Source organism: Sinocyclocheilus rhinocerous, unplaced genomic scaffold, assembly GCF_001515625.1.
Source record: "Sinocyclocheilus rhinocerous isolate Xijiao unplaced genomic scaffold, SAMN03320098_v1.1 scaffold898, whole genome shotgun sequence".
In the NCBI taxonomy this organism is placed as follows: domain Eukaryota; kingdom Metazoa; phylum Chordata; class Actinopteri; order Cypriniformes; family Cyprinidae; genus Sinocyclocheilus; species Sinocyclocheilus rhinocerous.
The window spans coordinates 1,263,492-1,286,372 of record NW_015652144.1 but is presented as its reverse complement, the minus strand read 5'-3'; the positions used below and the strand labels follow the sequence as shown (position 1 = coordinate 1,286,372).

The 22,881-nt window shown below is 35.9% G+C and overlaps 1 protein-coding gene and 1 pseudogene across 2 annotated transcripts; both read right to left on the bottom strand.

The window, feature by feature from the left end:
* Positions 1-2,358: 2,358 nt before the first annotated feature.
* Positions 2,359-15,312, bottom strand: LOC107713685 (SH2 domain-containing adapter protein F-like). Of its 2 annotated transcripts, none has more exons than XM_016519267.1 (8): positions 15,015-15,312; positions 13,665-13,729; positions 13,136-13,472; positions 11,315-11,468; positions 10,263-10,430; positions 8,527-8,707; positions 6,877-6,996; positions 2,359-3,591 (listed from the first exon to the last, which is right to left on the bottom strand). In XM_016519267.1, the coding sequence occupies exons 3-8, from the start codon at positions 13,466-13,468 to the stop codon at positions 3,405-3,407; spliced, it is 1,143 nt and encodes a 380-aa protein (XP_016374753.1). In that variant the 5' UTR covers positions 13,469-13,472; positions 13,665-13,729; positions 15,015-15,312; the 3' UTR covers positions 2,359-3,404. The 2 variants fall into 2 exon arrangements, with proteins under 2 accessions (XP_016374753.1, XP_016374754.1); XM_016519268.1 differs by having other exon boundaries at positions 8,527-8,695.
* A 1,147-nt stretch (positions 15,313-16,459) lies between these two features.
* LOC107713690 (coiled-coil domain-containing protein 94-like) lies at positions 16,460-21,498 on the bottom strand (annotated as a pseudogene).
* Between the last annotated feature and the right edge of the window lie 1,383 nt (positions 21,499-22,881).

Genomic DNA, 22,881 nt, shown 5'->3' with positions numbered 1-22,881 from the left:
TGTAGAAGTCTAAACGCAGTAGTGTGTGTGTGTTCGGAGGACGTGCAAGTAAACTGATTCCAAACCATGTTTCATTTGAAAGCTGTTTACTATAACATTCACTGAACAGCAGAAGATTGTGTTTCTTCAGAGGAAAATGCTTGAGTTTCATCTGCATTTACAAACATACGGATGCGGCTTATGATTATAGGTGACCTTATTTCAAATATCACGTAAACCCAGATTAACTAAGAAGAGACGGTTCATGTAAGGTTTCTCATGAAGCTTTAAGTATTGCTAAGAAGTCCTCAGAAACGAGTCGACGGCACTAAGCGGTATCTGGTGGAGTGAAATGACGGGCAGCATTGTGTCAGCTGCCTTAAGTGAAGCCAAATGCCACAGTAATGACCGCTTCCTGTCATGCTACAAGACCGGAGCACTGAAGCGAATGAAAGTGCAGCTTTAGATGGTCAGAGGACATCACTTCCTGTTTTCATCATCCTCAACAATCGGGATTCAGATTTGGTTTGCAGATGGCCATCCGGACAAGCGAAAGTCACATTGGGAACATTCCAGTGTCATGTATTCACTTCCTTCCCGCTTTACCATGATTCATCGCTTCTAGTTAGTGACAAAAGGAAGTTAAGGGCCGGCTTCCTGTTCCTAAAAAGAGGCCCTCATTTTTACTTACAGTCACCCAAAATTAAAATTCAATCATTATTCACTCACATTCATGTCATTCCAAACCAGCATGATTTTATATAGTGGAACACAAAAAGAGAAATTTACTAGAATAGTACTAAATTTACGATACAATGTAGTGGATGGTGACCATCAGCAAGCTCTAAAAAGGATGAAAACACTGTAAATATAGTCCATATGACTTTTGAGGCCATACATACGATAGCTTTGTGTGACAAACAGACCAAAATTGAAGTTATTATTTGTATCTTTTCCTCTGCCCTAGTTTGAATATGTAAAAACACAAATGAGAATTGAGAGCTGCAACAATAGCAATGTTTCCATCACCCTATTTTAATGCGCATTTTGAAGTATCGCATGAGAAACGAGTGATGGAAATGCCAAATTTCTAATAAAAATCCCTTAATTAGCAAAAAAGTTTTTACGCTCGCTTGAGGTGGTTTTTGCCTTGTGCGAAAAAGGGTTGATGCGAATAATGGCAGATGGAAATGCATTTTGCAAATAAATTCCTCCAAGCGCATCAAAAATGTCATGTGACTTTGCGCTATGGACGGCAAAACCTGACTAACCAGCGGACCGCTCTCATTCGCAGTGTTGCCAACTTAGCAATTTTGTTGCTAGATTTAGCAACTTTTCATACTACCCTAGCAACTTATTCTTCCAAAAGCACCTAGCAACAAATTTAGCTATTTTAAAAATTTATTTGGCAACTTTTAACAACTTTTGATAAGTGACTTAAACAATAAAAGGGACACATTTTTTTCATCTAAATTACACAAAAAGAGGAAACCAAAGATGACTAGCAGTACACGTATCACATGAATTAAGTTAGCTGCTATTTGCAATTGTTCAATTTAATAATAATAATAATAATAATAACTGAATAATTTAATAATTTAATAATTGCTTCCTTTAGCAACTTCCTCTGAAAATTAGTAGGCAACACTGCTCATTCCACAGCATCTGAAATGTTGTTATGGTAATTCGGAAATGCACAAGCAAAGTCTGTCATCAAAGTATTTCTGTATTATTGCCTCCCAGAAATGTCTTACACGACTGCGTTCCCAAACAGCAGCATCTACCTCCAAAAGCAATGACCGTATTCATTGTGTTCAATTGATTATATATGAAAATTATTATATTCTCCTACTTTTCTTAGTGATTTATAGTGCCAGTTTATCAGGAAGTGACGATTTTTTCTCTTTGACTTGTTGGACGGAAACGAAGCTTGTTCGCAAATGTTTTATACGATATTCCAGTTTTGCGCATAAGTTAAATTCGCAACTTTGGATGGAAACCCAGCTATATTGAAACATTTACACAATAGCTAAAATTCTGGCGTTTAAAAGTTAAAATGAACAGAAAGAGTTAATTATGAGGTAAAAAGTGTAAATTATGTAATTGACAAAAATGTTCTTGTCATAATTACGACTTTCTTCATTTCTTTGTTATTTGGACCTTTTATTAGCACGTCATAATTTGACTGTCAGTTTCAAATGTGTCATAATTACATAAATTTTGACTTTATACCAACAAACCAAACGAGTTATTTGTATCTTTCCTCTTGTTATTTGGACCTTTTATTAGCACGTCATAATTTGACTGTCAGTTTCAAATGTGTCATTACATAAATTTTGACTTATTTTTTTTTTTGACTTCGTTATTTGTATCTTTCCTCCAGCCCTAGTTTGAATGTGAAAACACAAATCAAAATTCAGAGCTGCAAAAGACTGAAACATTTACATTTAACAACTAATATTGTGGCTTTAATTTGACTTGCAATTATGATTCTCATTTCTACTGTCATTTCAACTTTTATTGTATTACAATTTATCATTTTTGTCAATTATGACTCATAATTTGGATAATTATGACTTATCTCGTCATACTTTAGATTTTTTTTAAAATACCATAATTATGACTGTTCCAGTTTCGACTTTTGTCAACAAATATTGATTTGAATATAGAGAAACAAATGAGAATTGACAGCTGCGGCATAGTGAAACATTTATGTATAACTAAAATGGAGTGTTTTCTTCACACAAAGCTATTGTGCGGCTTTAGAAGACTTTTATGCTGATTTTGTCCTTTTTAGATTATAACAGCCATGATCACCATCCACTTTCACTGCATGGAAAAAAGCATCTTTAACATCATTCAAAATATCTTCTTTTGTGTTCAACAGAAGAAAGTCAGTCAAACAGGTTCTTCTGAATGACATGAGAATGAGCAGATGATGACAACCGTCTTTTCAGGTGAATTATTTCACTTTTTAAAATCAAGAAATCCTACAGAGGATGGGATTTTAACTGTACATCATTGCTTTTTAGTATTTAGCTAAATCTTTATAAATACTTTGGTCGGGCTACATTTTATCCTCAAATGTTAAATCTATCATTTGAAGAGTTTGGAGCAGAGAAAGTAATAATATTGCAGTTCCCAATGTGATGCGAAGACACTTTAGAGTCCAGTAGTGTGGAAAATATTCTTCACACGCGTGTTGCACATCGATACAGTGTCACTACAGGCCGACTGTGTTTTCATTCACACCAGGGATGAATTTGATCACACGCCTGAAAAATCTAATTCCCACTCCAAACATAAATCAAACTCTCGAAGAGCCGGTGATATGTGATTGAAAATGAAGCACTGTAGTAGCCGTCTGAGTGAAGCTCTGAGTGTGGCTGTGTGCGAGCGCGTGATAAGCGTGTGTGTGTGTGGTCTCAGAGCGTCTGCACCAGCACCGGGAACAGCAGAGACAGGTGTTCGGCTCCGCGGATGGGCAGTTTGTTCGTGGTGTAGTAATTAATGACTTCAGGGATGGAGTCAAACGGAGGACTGTTCTCTCCCAGGATGAACTTCCCATCACGAGACTGCGAGAACTTCATGTGCATGAACCCGTGACAGCTCCTGCAGAGAGACGGAGACAGACAGATGGAGGGGGAGAGAGAGAGAAAGTCATTGAGTTTGCATATTGCTTTGTGTGGCCGACCTGGAACAGTAGAAATATACTGTTTATACAACAATAGTAGTAGGCGAGACCTCTGTACATTATGAATAGGTGAAACGGTGTTGTTACTGTCAACTAAAACCATTAAAAATCATTTTCATTCATTGAAATAAAGCTAAAATAAAAAATGTTACATGAACACAGTTTAACCCCGTAAAGCCTACGGTTTCATATTTTATATGCAAATTTCTAAGGCCTCTAAAAGATAAACATAAATAAAACTTTGCTGTTGAACACAATCTGCTACATGCATTCTGTCATCTGATTGATAGTTGACAATTTTTTTAGCAAGTAAAAGGCCTTTTAGTATAATTGTACAAAAGCCCGCCTTCAGCTCGTGCTTCATTTGTCTTCTGCTGTGAAATATTAATCAACTGATCATCAAACTAAGCATTTAAATGCCATCTTAAGACATTATTGGGAGATACAGAGAGACAACTGATATATATATATATATATATATAGTGGCATGCGAAAGTTTGGGAGCCCCTTGCAGAATCTGTGAAAATGTGAATAATTTTAACAAAATAAGAGAGATCATACAAAATGCATGTTATTTTTTTATTTAGTGCTGTCCTGAGTAAGATATTTTACATAAAAGATGTTTACATATAGTCCACAAGACAAAAAAATAGCTGAAAAACGTTTTGAATTTGAAGATCAAGGTAAATTGGACTTAATTTGTCTTCCGGGAAACATGCAAGTATCTTCTGTTGCTTCCGAAGGGTGGTACTAAATGGAAAAAAATTATATTTCAACAAAATAAGACAAATTTGGACATCATCCTGTTCAAAAGTTTTCAAACTGCATTGTGTTTCCTTCTGGAGCATCAGTGAATGTTTGAACCTTTTTTTAATAGTTGTGTTCGAGTCCCTCAATTGTCCTCAGTGTGAAAAGATGGATCTCAAAATCATACAGTCACTGCTGGAAAGGGTTCAAATATGCAGAAGATGCTGGAAAACTGAAGAATCTGCAGGACCTGGAGGATTTTTCTGAAGAACAGTGACCAGTTTAACTGTTCAGAACAAACAAGGGATTAATGAACAGCCATCACAAAACAAAAAAAAACAGTCGTGGATCATCCAGGTAACCACACACAGTATTAAGAACCAAGGGTTCCCAAACTTCTGAAGGGGGTTATTTTAATCATTTCAGCTATTTTTTTTGTCTTGTGGATTATATGTAAACATCTTTTATATAAAGTATCTTACTCAGGATAGTACTAAATAAAAAAATAACATGCATTTTGTATGATCTCTCTTATTTTGTTAAAATTATTAACATTTTCACAGATGGTTCCCAAACTTTCGCATGCCATTGTATATAGTATTTCATGTAAGTTTTCTGCTATACTGTTATGATTTTCATTACAAGCTATTAGAACATTCTGACCATATAAATATGAGCAACTGCACCGAATTTCATATTTGTGAAAATAAAAAAATTAATTGAGCTCCATATTGGAGTTCGAGCTCCATATTCTCACTATATCATATGAGCCATAAAAGCCTGATGTATCAAATGTGTTTTTTTGTGTGTTGCCTAGTTTCAATAAACTGTTCCATTTAAAAATAAAAAAATTCAGGTAAACCCTTACAGGTTTAGGCTGAAGCTACTAAAGTTACTAAAAATAAATAATGATATAAAAAAGCTAAATAGAATTAAAAACGAATACTAATAAAAGCACATAAAATGACTAAAGCTAAAATGAAACCTAAAAAAATATAAATAAAAACCAATTCAAAATATGAATAAATATTATAACAGTATATAAACCGTACTAAAGCACTAGCACTGAAGTGGAAGCAGTAAGGAAATGTGGAGATTTGTGTAAATACAGAAATTGTCCGTGTCACAAAGACGTCGAGGATAAAATTGGTATTAAGAGTTTATGGTTTCTAAATGATGTTGCAAATCGTCACAATAAAAAAAAAAGGAATAAAAAGGAAAAATAATTAAATGAGATGAAGCACATTTCATTTGTAAATTATTTAATTTACTGGATCATTTCACAATAGGAATTAAGACAATAATTAATATATAAACCATTTTTGTTGAATTTCCAGCCAAAATAAATAAATAAATAACAATACTGTGATTCATACAATCTAAAAAATTATTAAAAGATAAGATTAAAATACCACGATGATGTAAGATTTTGGTCATACTGCTCACCCCCATAAAACCGAAAAGCAGCCATACTGCATTTTGCTGGGCACTACATTATTAATAACATGCTAAACGCATTCAGACCCACACAAAACATCTCAAACCTGAATATATTACACAGAACTAGAATAACTAGACGTAACTGCCCTCCAGCTGTACAATATGTAGGTAGCACGAGGGGGAAAGAAAAAAATTCAATACATGAGAGCAGATCTAGATAAAGAGAAATAGAAAGAGGCTGCAAAGTAGAACCAGATGGCTGCCAGGGCGTTGCTATATGGTTGCTAGGGTGTTCAGACTGGTTGCTAATTGGTTTCTTACTGGCCAAAGTCCAATCAAAACAACCCTCAAGTCTCTATGATAGTTTGGTTTCAAAATTGTAAGAAAATGTAAATATCAAATGTTTCATTTAGAACAGCTGGAGTAGTACATTAAAATGTAAATTTAGACTAGTTACGGTGGTACATAATCATGTAAATATTGGTGGTAATTTTGTGTCCAGAGAAACATTAAACCTTAACGGTTATTTTAAGGTCTTTACATTTCCCATAAAGATGCAGAAAGAGAAACCTAGTTTAGCAAGAACAATTTGCTCTATTTATAGAATCAAATTACTCTTGACTGTTTCACGAAACAAATGTGAATGTGGGACAAGTACTTCAATTATTATACATCTGAAAGCATTCACAGTACACAGCACAAAACAGTAGCTGGCGCTTTAATGGACATTTACAGCACACTAATAGAACGCCCAGGTCATCAGCGGCCTTGTTTCTACAAAGATGTCATTTTGTACTCAAGGACTGAACCAAACCAAAAAGCTCTGAGAAAAGCCACAAACAACATGACTCTGAATTGCAGCAGAAATTTATATGAAAATCAAAACAACAAAACAGTCTACTTGTGAGGGAATGACTGATAATGACTGAACATTAAACATTGTAAATCATGCTCCTGAATGATTTTTTGGGTTGTAGAGTACACCTGAGACAGTGAGTTTGTGTGTAAGACTGTACCTGAGAGACAGCGAATAGTCGTTTCGGCTCGTCTGACTTTTCCTCACCAGGTAACTGCACTCCTTACACAGCGTGAGCAGAGATTCAGCTTCTGAGCGAGTCAATGCACCATGGTACCATCTGAAACACACACAGATGGGCCACTATTAGGGTTTCAGTAGCTGATTTCAACACCTGTGAAGTGTCACGAGACTCAATACTTCCGTTATATGAAAATGGAGAGAGATTGCGTACAATTCATTGACAATATTAATACACAGCCCTGCATCTTGAAAGAAAATCAAATATAGTTTTTTTTCACAAAATCAGCAAACAAATGTTCAAATTGTAGATATATAAGTAATGCACTTCTTAAACTAACAAAAGGAGTTAAATGTCAAACGTTTTGGTTTTAATGACAAAAAGTAGTATTCAAAATGTATCATTTAACTTACAATCTGCAACGGATTGGAAACATGTTCATTCATACATTTAATGTAAAAAAAATAATAATGTACATAAACCGGTTTATAAATAAGCTTTTTCCCCACAAAAACTGTCATTTTATGTGGCTGTTTGGATGTACTAAACACCCACAGATGTAGCAGAAAACATCTGGTTCACGTTTGCATTTTCTTCAGTAACCAGACATAATTCTTCATAATTTTATCCTTGAAGTCAGGATTAGGCATAAATAATGTCTTCAGAATCATTCATACATGCAAAAATCATCTGAGAAATGAAAAATAGTAGTCATCTGGCTTAAAGGAAGACAGGAATCATGTCTTTGTGGCAGTTGTTCTGCTGATGAAGGGATAAAACAAGACTTCCCCACCTTACAAATGGTTGCTGAAAGCAAAAATGCAACGAAATGCATTTTGTGACAAAGTGTGATGTGCTATAGAGCAAAACAGACACTATTTTTGGAATCAACGTGTATTGGGTTTCACTCAGCAAATATGACGCAGGGTGGTGTAATAAATAGTGATGGCACTTGAAATTTTAGCAGAATGCTCTTCTCTTGAATTCAACTAGCTACTTATGCACACCACAGAACTTTCCTGAGGGAAATGTTTCACCACACCACATCATATGTGTTCTCATCTGACCACCATATCTTCATGTTATTTGTGATTAAATATTACAACTTTTCACATATTTAATTTTCAAGTATTTAAAGGGTTACTCCACCCCCAAAATGAAAATTTTGTCATTAATCACTTACCCCCATGTCGTTCCAAACCCGTAAAAAAAGCTTTGTTCGTCTTCGGAACACAATTTAAGATATTTTGGATGAAAACCGGGAGGCTTGTGACTGTCCCATTGACTGCCAAGTAAATAACACTGTCAAGGTCCAGAAAAGTATGAAAGACATCGTCAGAATAGTCCATCTGCCATCAGTGTTTCAACTGTAACGTTATGAAGCGACGAGAATACTTTTTGTACGCGAAGAAAACAAAAATAACGACTTTATTCAACAATTTGTCTCCTCTGTGTCTCTCCACATCACCGTAGCGCCATTTTGGAGAATATCCACTGAACGCAAGCAGCGTACGCTCTTCTGTGTCAGTACGCTGAGTATCCCTTTAAATACTTTAAAATACTTTTTAAGTATTTCATACAGTTTCCTGTAAGCAGCACAGCTCAGGCGGTTCATGTGTTAATACATACACCTGTTTCTCCAGGGGCAACGTGGGATCCACTCTCTCTCCCAGGAAGCCCTGCGTGTTGCTGGGTTTGTGCAGGCTGGTGGCTCTGCTGGACGAAGGGCTGATTCTGGACGCTCCTGCCTTCCTCGATGCCTCTTCACGGGGCAGCGTGCATTGATCCCAGTCTCTGGCTTCAAAAGTTACTACAAAACATTAAAAAAGGGGTCACACTTTAGTTTGGGGACTAGTTCTCACTGTTAACTAACTATTAACTATGACTTTTGCATCGATAAACTCTTAAATTGCAGCTTATTAATAGTTAGTAAGGTTTACAAATAATTTTATATATTTTTTTTATTTATATACAAAATATTCTAGATTTGTATAATTAATATTTGTATTAATTTTTAAATGCGTTTTAGTTGTTTTCATTTATGCTTTCCCCCATAAAATACATTACTACTGCAATAATACTATCAAATAAACAAATGTAATAAATAAGTATTAACTACGACTATTAAAGATAATAATTTATTATTCAATTACTCTAATTATTTAAAATATGACTTACTCATAAAACTACTCAAATTAAAGAAATACATTAATATTGCAAAGGCTACTACAAAACAATTAGAAACTTTAAAAATGCAACCAAAAAAAAAGACTTAAAAATACCCACTTTGCAATATATAAATACATTACAATTCATTTGATCTATTTTACTTTTTATATATTTTATTCATATTTAAAATATTATACATTTTTGCATTTTTAAATTAAATTATATATTTGTATTAATACTTAAATGTGTTTTAATTGCTTTAATTTATGTTTTCCCCCCATAAAATTATAAATGTACAGCATTAAATTATGCAGTATATCTTCATATTATATTTTGAAACATAGAACATAGTTAAGAACAATTAAGAACAACAACAACCATTTTTGTGGAATATTTAAAAAAAAGCATTAACATTCTATATTTACGATTTAAGGGTTTGTTCAAATCACTATCCATCAGTATAAGCAATAGAAGTAGTGTTTCTTGCTTTAGCCAACAACACTAGTTACTCTCTCCCAGCATCTTGGTAGAGGAGGATTCCTGCTTTGATTTGAGAAGCTCTTGCCATGTTTGTGAGGAATATGCATCTGACAGAGCACGAACAATCCATGAGCAACCGGCAATCTGATCAGAAGTGATGAAATTACCATGTGATGAAGAGTGTGTGACATTTCAGTCACGTAGGGAGAGATGATCTGAGTGTGTGTGTGTGTGTGTGTGTGTGTGTGTGTGTGTGGACGTGATGCAGAGCAGAAGTCACACAGCGGCTATTATCTTTCTGCATGACTGCTCTACTTCTCTCCTCTCCTCCTGTCTCCATCTATCAAGACGCCCCACACATCCCTCTTCCTTTCTCATGTGCAGGATAAAAGACAGACTGCACCCACAGATCATTTTATTGAATGCAAACAAATCCAGTGTTTAGAGCTGCGAATGATAATACCGTGCTTATGAATTAATCTGTTGATGCATCACACGGTAGTCAGGGTTCAAAACTAACTTTCTGCCACACCTGCCAACCAAAGGAAGCTGCTCCCAAACACCGGCTGACAGTCAAATAACACTGTTTGATTTACTCACATTTGCTGACTGTTCATTTCAGACCCTGCTTATAGTGTGGTAAACTACATTCTCAAAAGAGGATGCAAACGTACTGGTGTGGATGGAGCCCATCTCTACCCAGCAGCACGTCTTACCAGCGAAGGCTTTGGAGATGTTCTCTTTCTTCCACTCCCAGGGCTGTTCGTACTCATCCACGGGCCTCTCGTCCTCCTCGGGGGCCGCCCGGGGCCAAACTCTCTCCTCGTACGGGCTGTCGTAGAGCTGCGGGCTGTTTCTGCCCCGATCTGAGCTGTGCTGGAGCTCTGACATACGACAAACACATTCAACTGAACCAGACGACACAATATTACATTACGTATGAGTATTAGGAAATTGAATGAGGACTGGAGCTGTCAAGCTTCAAAAACATACAAAAGTACTAGGGATGCACCGAATGTTCGGCAACCGAAATTATATAAGCGAAAAGACAGAATAAATTGTACCGAACAATGACGTGACGCTATCAAATAGCAACCAACGTAAAGAGAGAGGCGCTCTTTATAATGCAACAAACATGTTAGCAGTGTGGAAGCATTTAAACTCTCCGAGTAAGACGCAAAAATCATTACAAGCACCGACAGCGAGAGACTGTTTAGTACTGCATCGCATGTCTTCAATGAGAAGGGCTGATTGTTGTTGGATACTGTATGATGATTGAAATCGCAAAATGGCCTTAAACAATTACTTAATAAACTGCAGAATGTTATGTTTTCGCATGAATTGCATGTATTCTGACAGCGCTATCTGCTTGTTAACCAGGGTTCAAAGTCCAAAGCGTGAGGAAAATCTGCGCTGAAACAGTATTACTCATCAGTTGACATTTTTACGAATTTTTACAAGGCATGTGACAATGCGATACGTGCGACGTATTCATAATGAGACTCATTTATAAATCTGCTGCGTTGGCTATTTAATTTATGCAATGGTGAAAAAAAATTGTCAAAATACATGGGGAAAAAACATGAAAAACCGTGTTCGGCCTTGTGTTTCATTTTGTTCGGTTTCGGCCAAGATTTTTCATTTCGGTGCATCACTAAAAAGTACCACATACCACAGTCCAGACCACAAATTAAACCGACTGGAATAACAATGGCTGAATAAATGCTCTCTTTGGTATTATAAGAGATCCAGTGGGGAACTGCTGTACCGCTTATGAATCGCTGGGCCTCAAACGGCTCCATGTAACTGCTGCAGGCTTCTACAGCGTTCTGCTCCCAGCCGGGTCTGGGCCGCAGGTCCGGCCTGGCGTCAAACGGGTCAGAGTAATCAGTCTCCCCGACCGCAGGAGCCGAGGGAACCACCTGGGGAGAAAGAACAAGGATGATGAGTGATCATGATGATCATATGAATCAGAAACTAAGACAGCTGCAGAGTTTTACGCAGTATGCAATTCTGGCAGCTTTTGTGCAAAAACACATGAAGCATTTTCAGTCTGGCATTTTCAGCCATTAGGGTTATTATAGTAAAACTTAAACTAAAACCATAATAAACATTTTTAGTACTTCTCATTTTCATTTAGTTTAACTTGATGTACTAAAATAAGCTAAACCTGAAATATAAATGAACACCACATTAACTAACTACATATAAAAAAAAAACACAAAAAAAAACAGTAACATTACCTTATGACAAAAATTACTAGAACATTCAAATTAAACTTTAAAATGAAAATGGAAAATACAAAAATAAAAATCAATTAAATAAATGTTACACACACACACTACTGTTCAAAAGTTTGGGATCAGAACGATTTTTAATATTTTTTCAAGGAGTTTCTTATGCTCATCAAGGCTGCATTTATTTGATCAAAAATACAGGAAAAAATTTAATATTGTGAAATATTATTACAATGTAAAATAACGTTTTTCTATTTTAATATACATTAAAATCTAATTTATTCCTGTGATGTGCAGCTATATATATATATATATATATACACACACATATATATATACACACACATCCCTTAACAACCACAAGCCAAAAAATTACAGACCCAAAATTTAAAGGCCGCAGCTCTCAAACCCTTTGGTCTACAAAACGTAATCCTGGTCTCTTTTGAAAGCAGACACATAAAAGTATATACTGTAGGCCTAATAGTACATAAATATAATACTAAAATTATTCTTATAATTCTTTTTTGTCCAGTCTGAAAATTGTCAGCCAAATTTTAAGCATTATGCTTACATTGCAAATAAAAGAACATTTTGCTCTTTTTTGTTTCACTGGAAAAAAAGGAGATATATGAACCAAAATTTTGAGTGACATAACATTTTCATTTTTGGACACACAATCCCTTTATAAACCTAAACAAGCGAGAGAGAGAGAGAGAGAGGGCTGGTGTGGGAGTCTATAAAACCCGCAGGCATTGGGATTAAATGTATTTGGGTTAATGAAATTGATTCCCAATGCTCCCACCCTTCACCTCTGATGACAAAAGACAATCATTACCGGCCGAGTTCAGGAAACACGAGCAAATTGTGCGTCTGGTTGGTTTGTTATGACTGTCTGCAAAACTCATCCATGACACGTGCACCAAACAAATCTACTCTAAAACAATCACACATCACTGTAATCCTAGTAAAACAACCCCTGCGACTCTCATAACCACCTAATTTATGACATATTGACCTATTCACGATTTTGACTGGAGAAATTGACTGGAGGGTCTTTACGCCAAGATAAACAACCACATAATTAATGTGCTGGTAAAATAATTTCATTTAAACAAACATTTGTCATTCAAGTACACATAAGAAGAGGAAAAATGCTTGAAATCACAATTATTCACCAAGATGAATACACAACAAAATTATGCTTTTACACTTTCTGGGATTGGTTCTTGCTCAATCCCAATCATTTTTCCATACATCAACACTGAAAACCTTTTAAAGCACATAATTCTTACTGATAACAGTCCAGTAAGACCCATTTAAGCTCTCTATACGTTAAGAAAACAAGAACTTACAGGGGCCTGCGGTTCCTCAAAGGTCACGATGTTCAGTGGTATTTTGCTACGCCCGAATTCCTGAGATTCCACTTTTATCAGTCTGTGTTTGGGAGACACGATCTTCACCTCCACGCCGTTGGACAGCACCGCGCCAAACGCGGGGAACGTTTCCACTGACCCTGAGCCGTTCAGCACCCGGTTCTCGGACGGTCCGTAAGGGTCCTCAAAGTCCAGGTCTTTCTGAGCCCTGTAGGCCCGTAGGATCTCGCTTTCGCTGTAGTCCGGTTTCGGGGGCTGCGGCGGTCCTTTCCTGCTGCCAAAACTTAGGTGATCTCGAAACCACTTTGCCATGGGTCTATACGACCAAGACAAAAATTAAAAACAGATCCAATAAGAAGTTAAAGGAGCGGTTATGCTTCTAAAAAGGACTTTATCCTAGTTCTTCCATGGAACACCATCCATAAATCCTGAAACACCTAACCAATAAGTTACTTATTACTCACAGAGTGTTAATAAATGACAAATATGATATTGTGCAATAGCTCACCTCAGTTTCCCCAATGCATCGATGCTTTAGAACATCCAGCGCCTATTTGCTTGCAATAAATTGATCTGGAAAGCAAAAGCACGGCCATAACACATTTCATTACACCAAATACACAAAATAATGTTCTTTTTAGCAGCATCATATGACCCCTTTAAAAAAGCAAGAAACGTAAAGGCAGAAAGGCAGTCGTGGGGTATTTTAAAGCCTCCACCCCTAGACCTGACCAATTGGAAAAGACATATTACAGTAATAACTCAAAACACTGTCGTAATTTAGTCAACCTCATGTTGTTCCAAACCTGTATGACTTTCATTCTCCCGTGGGACACAAAAGTAATTAGTCAGCAGAATGACTAGGCAGCTCTTTTTCACACAATGAAAGTGAATGGTGACTATTGTCTGTCCATTGAGAATTTAGACACTAATAACTTAATTTGGGTATTTTTCCTCACAGAAATGTCTCATATGACTTAGAATAAACCAAATTAGTTATATAAGCAACTTTCATGATGCTCATTTTCCTTTTTAAACCACAGAATCACAATCCCGTTCACTTTCATTGGATGAAAAATGATGCAGTGAAGGTAAATAGTGACTGAGGTTGTCAGTCCCCCTCACATTTTGTCTAACAACTGCTTTTGTGTTTCAAGTTAGATGGAAAACAATAGGATTTGGAACAAAATCGGCGTGAGTTAACCGTTACATAATTAAATTTTTTTTGGCGAGCGGTTCCTTTAAACAAACAGATATCGTCACTAACGCATTTGTACGTGGGTGATACATTAAACGTGTTGGCGAACATTTTATATAAATGTAAACAAATAAAACAATATTATTCAAAAATAAAGTTTTACACACAAACTCGCACTGCTCAATCTTGGCAAAGAATCCTGTCAAAACAAGAACATGCACCAACTGCACACACCCACTTTCTTATTGTTCCCCCTTTAATTCAGCACATAACAGAGATTTTAATGTTTCTTAGAATGAAATAGACAAAAGCTGTCATTATAGATTAAAACTAATGTTAGCAACCCGGCTAACATCTTTAAACTCCGCTACCTCATATTATAGTCACTTTATTTGTCGATAAATGAGATTATATACACGATTACTATAATAAATTGAACACAGAAGTCGAATGCTGAACTAATTTGGAGCACAAAAGTAAAAACCAACAAATTCAAGCTGCATTTTGTTAGCCGGTTTGCTTGCTGGCTAACTATGCAACGCGATCCCAATGGATACTCACAGACAAGCGTGTGCAAATTGTTCATCTAACACGACAGTTATAACTCATAAAAACAGTTCAGAAGGCCACAAACCCCCAAAACATTTGCAAAATACTCACCTCTCAATGATGGACGGTGGGAAGTGAGTATAAAAAGCAGCTGTGAGGGGAATCTCAGAAGTGACGACGAGCGTGCGCACGTGCAAATGGATGGATGAGTTGCATCGGATTGCGTTGGTTGTTGCAGCTCAGCTCAGTTGGTGAACAACACATAAGCTAGACATGTTGTTGAAGCCCACTGGAGAGTTGCATTGTCTTTGTTCTTGCTGAGGCATTTCATTTCGCATGCTGGCTCGTGCTTTGGCTTGCACTGTGCAAAACGATGCATGTCTACAAAGCACACTTATTAAGAAAGTGCAGGGTTTTAAATGGAATAAAGAGATTAAGTGCAGTAAAATGCATACAAGTAGGGGCTTCTGGTTAACCACACACACACACACACACTAAAAGAAGCGATCCAATTCAATGCATGCCCCATCTGTCACACCAGTTCTCATTAACACCTTCTCCATCAGCATACAGAGGTCAAATTGTAAGGTTAGAAGGTCACCGGCACTTTGGTGGATCAATATGGGAGATGGTGAATAATGGCTAGTCCACACATCGGGTTGCATTAACATCACATTAGCAAGTGTTACCTTTAACACCAAAACAAGCCACTAATGCCATTAGCGGAATGTCAAATTGAGTAACTTTTGCCAAATTTACATCGCAGGGGTGGCACAGAAGCACTTCTGAAGTGGCACGTAGGTGTATCTATACAAAACGTTTAATATGAAAGCCTGTTTCTTGCACAGATTAAAAATAATAAAGGTAATTGCGACTTTTTATCCTCACTATTCTGACTTCTTTATCAGAATTGCAAGATCTAAACTCAGAATTGCACATTTAATATGAAAGCCTGTTTCTTGCACAGATTAAAAATAATAAAGGTAATTGCGAGTTTTTATCAGATAATTCTGACTTTTTATCCTCACTATTCTGACTTCTTTATCAGAATTGCAAGATCTAAACTCAGAATTGCACAAAAAAAAGTCAAATTTGAGAAGTCGCAATTAATCATTATATTTATCCTGAGTTTAATCTCGCAGTTCTGACCTTTTCCTCAAGGTCAGAATTGTGAGGAAGTCAGAAATGCAAGACATAAGCTCACATAAAAAGTTGCAAATTCCTTTCTTATTAATTTTTTCCATAGCAGAAATGGCTTTCCATAGTTTAATGCTGCTCAAAGACAGCATACAATGTGATGCATTATATTGATACAATGCATCAATACAACGCATATACTTTGATACTAGGGGCTGAAGTGGGTGTGAGCCAACATAATTTAGTCTATCTTTTATGCTGCATTGTGCCTACACTGAATTTTGATCAGGCAAAAAGCAGCCTTAACTCAATGGCTCAAAAATGCCTTTTGTGAAGCTTACAATACAGAAAATACTTGATAATAATATATCTGAAATATATTTCAAAATATTTGCTAGAAAACAAAGTCTGTGCTCAGAAACAAAACACGAGGAACGTTTTATTTGTTTGATGTTTGGGAAGATGAAATGAGCTGATATGGGATTAGAGATGATCAGTGGAAATTAGATTCAGATTCACTTATCTCCACTGAAACCCTCAAATGCATTTCCATGAGCTAACATGGAGAAACAAATACTACATTATAGAGTGCATAATACATTAGAAGCACATTATAGAGTACATTAGAGACAGCGGGATGATGCAGATCTAACAGACCGATTGAAATCCAGGCAATGGAAACAGCTTCTCATAAACAATGCTCCTCCAGCTAAAAAGTTAATCACTAAAAAATAAAAATCTATTGAACTGCACTTTGAAAGAGTCCAGGTTAAGGAAACTTAAAGCGGTCTGTGAAAAGAATGGTGGTCAATTTTTGCTGGTCTGAAAACAAACATTTGTTTCAGTCAGCCAAAATGCCACCGCATTCTCTCCATCCTAATCAGAGTTGCTGTCATCGCTGTCTGTATACGCCCCCAAGAGGCTGAGAGAAGAACCGTACTGAGATGCGACTGGCTGCCCATTGGAAGCTTTGGAGGACTGGGGTTTGGCAGCACCTGCGCCTGAATGATCTGGAAAGACAGAGAAAGCACAGGTTAACAGAGATGGCAAAACCCTAAACTATGTCTGATACATAAATACAACATTAGGCTTTATGGTGGAAACTGCAGTGGGTTTTATCATAGGTACCAAATTCGATCTTTGTGATATCACAAATCCTGGAAAATATGCGTTGTAGTCCAAACGAGTCGTTCGTTGTAGTTTTTGAAAAGTGATTTCTGTTAAATAAAATATCTCCTTTTGAAGTGGACTTTGAGCTTTGTAACTTTGCAGATCTTTTTTTATGCTCAAACAGCAACATTACAGTCTAACTAAAGTTGAAAAAGTTAAAAAGCATAATAGGACCCCTTTAAAAAAATGGCTTGCGTACTTCACATCTGTACCATTCCTTGATTATAGAGAAATAATAATAATAATAACTCCTGATATCCTGATATACATCCACTGCCATTTTGGTTTATTAAATAATAAATATCTATCTATTAACTATATAAATAAAACAAAATTGCAGTTTAGATTTATTAAATAATAATAATTAAAATGTCTATTTATTAGTTATATTAATACAATTTATATTAGTAAAACAGTAAAAAAAGGTTAATGATAAAATAATTCATTTTTGTTTATTAAATAATAATAAATATTGAATTATTATTTTTATAGAGGTAATATTGTTAATAAATAATCATTCAATTACAATTTTGGTTTATTAAATTCATACATAAGACATTTTTTTATTAAAGTTTATATATACCCCACCATTTAAAAATCTGGGGTCAAAGTTGTTTTTTTTGTAGAGATTAATACTTTTATGGACTTTTTTTTTTTAAATAGACATTTAAAAATCTATTTCAAATAAATGCTGTTCTTTTGAACTTTCAATTCATCAAAGGATCTTGAAAAAAAATAAATCAGTTTCCACTAAAATATGAAGCAGCACAACTGTTTTCAACATTGCTAATAAACAGAAATGTTTCATGGGCAGCAAATCATGATCATCACGAACCTGTTTGTGTGTCAGCAGCCTGTCGTGGTGCAGCGGCAGCAGGTTTAAAGGCAGAATCGGCTGGTTTCTTCCTCACCACCAGAGACCCCAGAGCTCCCTTCCCACCCAGACCTCCGACACTCCTCTCCCAGCTCTCCACCTTCTGTTTCTTAACGCCCACAGATGATGATCCCTGTGGAGATCAGGAGGAAACCAGCGTATACATTAATGAGAGAAACAGACGGGGCGTTTGATGAATAGAAAGACAACAGAAAAACACATGTAAGCTAAAAGAACAATTGATTTTTGCACAGTCAACAATCCTTGTGAGTGTTTATTTTGCAGCAATGCCTGGCTGAATATTATCCTGGTTAATATTTATTGTGATAAATAAACAAATGGATATGAAATACTGATTTGAGCTGAAATTATTATGCGAGAAGATAGAGTGTGGAGTGATATGAGAAACAAGAAACTAGCACAGCTACGTAGGAAATTATCTGCCTGAGAGCAACTATGACGAAAATACTTGATTGCAGCATGTCGCAACTGACCAATCACAGTGGAATATCCAGAAGCATGTATTAATAAAAATCTAAGGTAATATCTAAGACTTTTTCCAAATCATAATTAATAAAAGTGACCAAAATAAAATGTAAAAAATGTGTCAATGTCAAATAAAACAAGTTAGATTTGAATCTAATGAGGTGGAGGCTGCTGTCTTTCTCTCCACCTGTGGTCCTGTGTCCCTGTCTGTGGTGAGGATGTCTGTGGGTTTATCAGCCGTGTGTTTCCTGCTTTGGTCTTTTGCATCTTCGGTCTCTTCTTCAGAGTCCGAGTCCCTCAGTCGTTTGACCAGAGCTCTCTCCAACATCTCTCTATGTGGAGCAAGAGAAAAGAGAAGTCTAAACCACACTATATTATATCATTTATGCTTCTTAATCTTGACATTACATGCTTTGGAAAAAAAATACTTTAACTGTGAATGCATATGACCCCATAAAGGTGCAATTATTGTGATATGCACATGTACATGGTAAACAATATGGACACAATTATCAAAAAACATCAACTTTTTAGGTTAACATACATAGGAATATTTACATTTTGTACATAAAGCATATTTTATATGCAGCAATCTACAGCCGCTAAAGCTTTTGTCAAAAATAAAACAAAAAAACAAACTCTTGAAAACGGAAAAAAATAATCACAAATAGCAAAACTATATAAATCCCTAACAAAACTTCTAATATCATAAAACACACATGTAGTCTTTAAAGTTTCTATCAGACCTTCATGGGGTTATTGAGTTCCTCTTCCTCTCGGTCTTGTTGGATCTTTTTCTCCTCCTCTTCAATCAGTTTCTCAGCCTGAAAATTTCTTGTTGCACCATGTTCCATGGCGTAATCTGTGCTCTCTGGATCTGTCTGTGAAACACAGCAATCAGATGAAGTGCAACTAAACAAACACACAAGACTAACAATAAAAACTCCTTAAGTGTTTGTGTGCTGGTTTTAAAGAGTATGATGTGCGTGTTTATTCTAGTACCTTGAAAGTGATCTCAGCCAAGCATCTGGTGCATTTAATGTAGAATCTGAAAATGGGAAGCCCCAGGTACAGTTCGTTCTGAACGGTCTCCTTACGGGCATTGAACTTCTTCCCTTTGTAAATGTACTCTCCACACGTTTTACACCTGTGTACCAACAAGCATTATTGTCTCAAAGACGATATAACGTGACGTGAAGTGACATGTGGCCAAGTATGGTGACCCATACTCGGAAATTAGTGCCCCCGCAACCTTTGGGTTACGAGTCCGACTCTCTAACCATTAGGCCACGACTTCCCCTAATTTTAAGATTATAAATCCCCTAAAGAGATTTATAATCTCTAATAAATCAAAATCCAGATGTTTTCCTTACTACTAGAGAAATCAAGAGAATTTTCACAGTTAAACATCGTTTCACATTGAATATACTTAGCTTGTTGTATTTAATTGATCATTTCCTATATTGTTTTTGCAGTGATATTTATTGGTCAAAGAAAAGACATCCTATTCTTGTGTCTACATCAAATTAAATTAAATTTTTTTATATACACATAAAGCATATTAAATGCAAATAAAGTGTCTACTTTTATGTTTCAAATTACTTTTGTGAAGAAAAAAAAAAAACTTCAAAATATGGGTGAAATTATGTTCCATCGTCATTCAGTGTAACAAGATATATGTAAAAATAAAATAGCATACTTTTTCTGACCTGTACTTATATAAAATATATAAATTAATCAGTAAATTCTATTATATTTTAATTTATTAATATCTTCTCACTGACAAATGGGAAAAACCTAGTGGTTTGAAAGATAGCGGCAGAAGATTTAACATTTTGGGGCTGCGCTGTCATCCTTAAATAGAGTCTTTTAATGTCATTTAATAACTTTTGTTAGACACAAATTTTTTATACAAACTATTGTTACAATGAATAACACCGTTTTCTGTAAAACGTGGTAAAAATGTATAATAGTCGTTTTTTTGCTCAGAAACATTTGTTCCACTATCCTTAGTTGAGAAGCTTTCTAAAATTATTATTATTATTGCATATTATTAATTTCTAAAAGCATGTATTTATTTAAAACCTGCAAGAACAAATATACTATATATACACACAAAATAAAACATACCTCATATTAAATGGTGCCATCAGTCTGACCACATACTGACGGTCTTTGGGCAGTTTGAGTTTAGGGATTTTAGACGGATCGAAATCCGGAGGATAGTATTTCTGAGAAAAAACAAGAACAGATGCTGTAAGGTGACAGTTTACCACAGTAATGACCTTTGTAAACAGAAACTTATTTAAAGGTTTACCTCAGGAGGTGTATTCAAGATTATTTCAACATATATGTACGTTATGAACATCGAAAACATCACACGGTAAATTAGGAAAACGAACTCACATGACTTATTTAACTTAGCTAACGTTACTTCATTAGCATGCTGATATTACTACTCAAATAACTAAGTTACTTAAACCGGTACACAACAATAATATAAAAATAGTTTACCACAGTAATGACCTTTGTAAACAGAAACTTATTTAAAGGTTTACCTCAGGAGGTGTATTCAAGATTATTTCAACATATATGTACGTTATGAACATCGAAAACATCACACGGTAAATTAGGAAAACGAATTCACATGACTTATTTAACGTAGCTACTTCATTAGCATGCTGAGATATTACTACTCAAACAACTAAGTTACTTAAACCGGTACACAACAATAATATAAAAATTCAAAAAGGAGGTACTTACATTCAAAACTTTTCTTTCCGACATTGTTCTTTAATTGACTAAAATGTAAACTAAAAACGACAAATTACTGCTCAGCTATGCGTTTGTACACTAAGCGCGCAGGACTCTTTTTCTTCCTCCTCGACGTCAAACGCTGTGTGTATATCAGTCACTCATGCGCCGCGGTGCTGCCACCACCGGCAGAGCGTCGGTATTACAAGCGACTAGAGAAGGCAAGTGTACACAAGATAAAGAATTACATATTTATAGAATAATACAAGTAGGGTAATAATATGAATATGAATAGTATGCAGAGATTTGTTATAAACCGGAAGGTGCTAAGGAGAGAAAGGTGGTTTATATATTAAAAGTAGAACTATACATCGAGGCCACTAGAGGGAGAAGCTGGATAATAAATCAATTCTTAAACAGGAAAGAGTTTTTAATGTCGCTTCTTATTAAAATAATACAAGCTGTAATATTCATGTCATGGAGGAAAGTAAATCAGAAGTGTTTTGGGGGCGATCATTTGTACTAAAATAGACTAAATAGTTGATTGCAACCTTTAGAAAATGTAAACAAACATAGATTTACGACCTTTGATTGTTATAAGACAGACTGGAAGCACAAATCCTGACGTTAAAGGGATAGTTCACACCGAAAAATGAAAATCCTGTCATCATTTACTCACCACCCTCATGTCGTTCCAAACCTGTATGAGTTGCTTTCTTATGTTGAACATAAAAGAAGATATTTTGAAGATTGCTGGTAATGGTAGTAGGGGGGAAAATACTATGGAAGTCAATGGCAACCACCAACTGTTTGATTACCAGCAATCTTCAAAATATCTTCTTTTATGTTCAACATAAGAAAGCAACTCATACAGGTTTGGAACGACATGAGGGTGGTGAGTAAATGATGACAGAATTTTCATTTTTGGGTGAACTATCCCTTTAAAACTATACTGTGTCTAACCAGTTGCGCCCGAAGTGAACTCAGAATTATAAACCAGTCAATAAACACATAATACAATCGATACGTGTAATAAAAGAGTCGTAGAGTCATATTTTCTTGCGGTTGAACTCATTTGGTGTGCGCAAATGTTTGGTTATGATGTGCGTAATCCGGCAGCGCAGCTCAAGGGCGCGCAGGGTGTTTGGCAACAGCTCCTGCGCTCAGAGAGACGCGCAAACTGCTGCTGTGCGCCAAATAAACTGGAGAAATTTGCAAATGGGCTAAAAATGCACTCTGGTGTCCTGCAATCACGGACGACGTTGGTATACAGAGTTCTTTTTATGTGAATGCTGGGAAAATATAGTTAAACTTTAAATTCGGAGCGCGTAAAATGAGCGCTGCGTGGGATTTGAGAGTGATGCATCTGTGCGGAATCCAGATTTAAGTGAAAATCTATGTACCTACAGCAGCAGAGACAGTCTCAAAAATCTTCCAGAGTCCTATGCGGAATATATATTACGTTATACCTACCCATCATGGATCAGATTGGGATTTTGGATTTACATCAGCGCAATAAATGGAAAACGCGTGGACGCAGTGCTGCGATTAACGGAG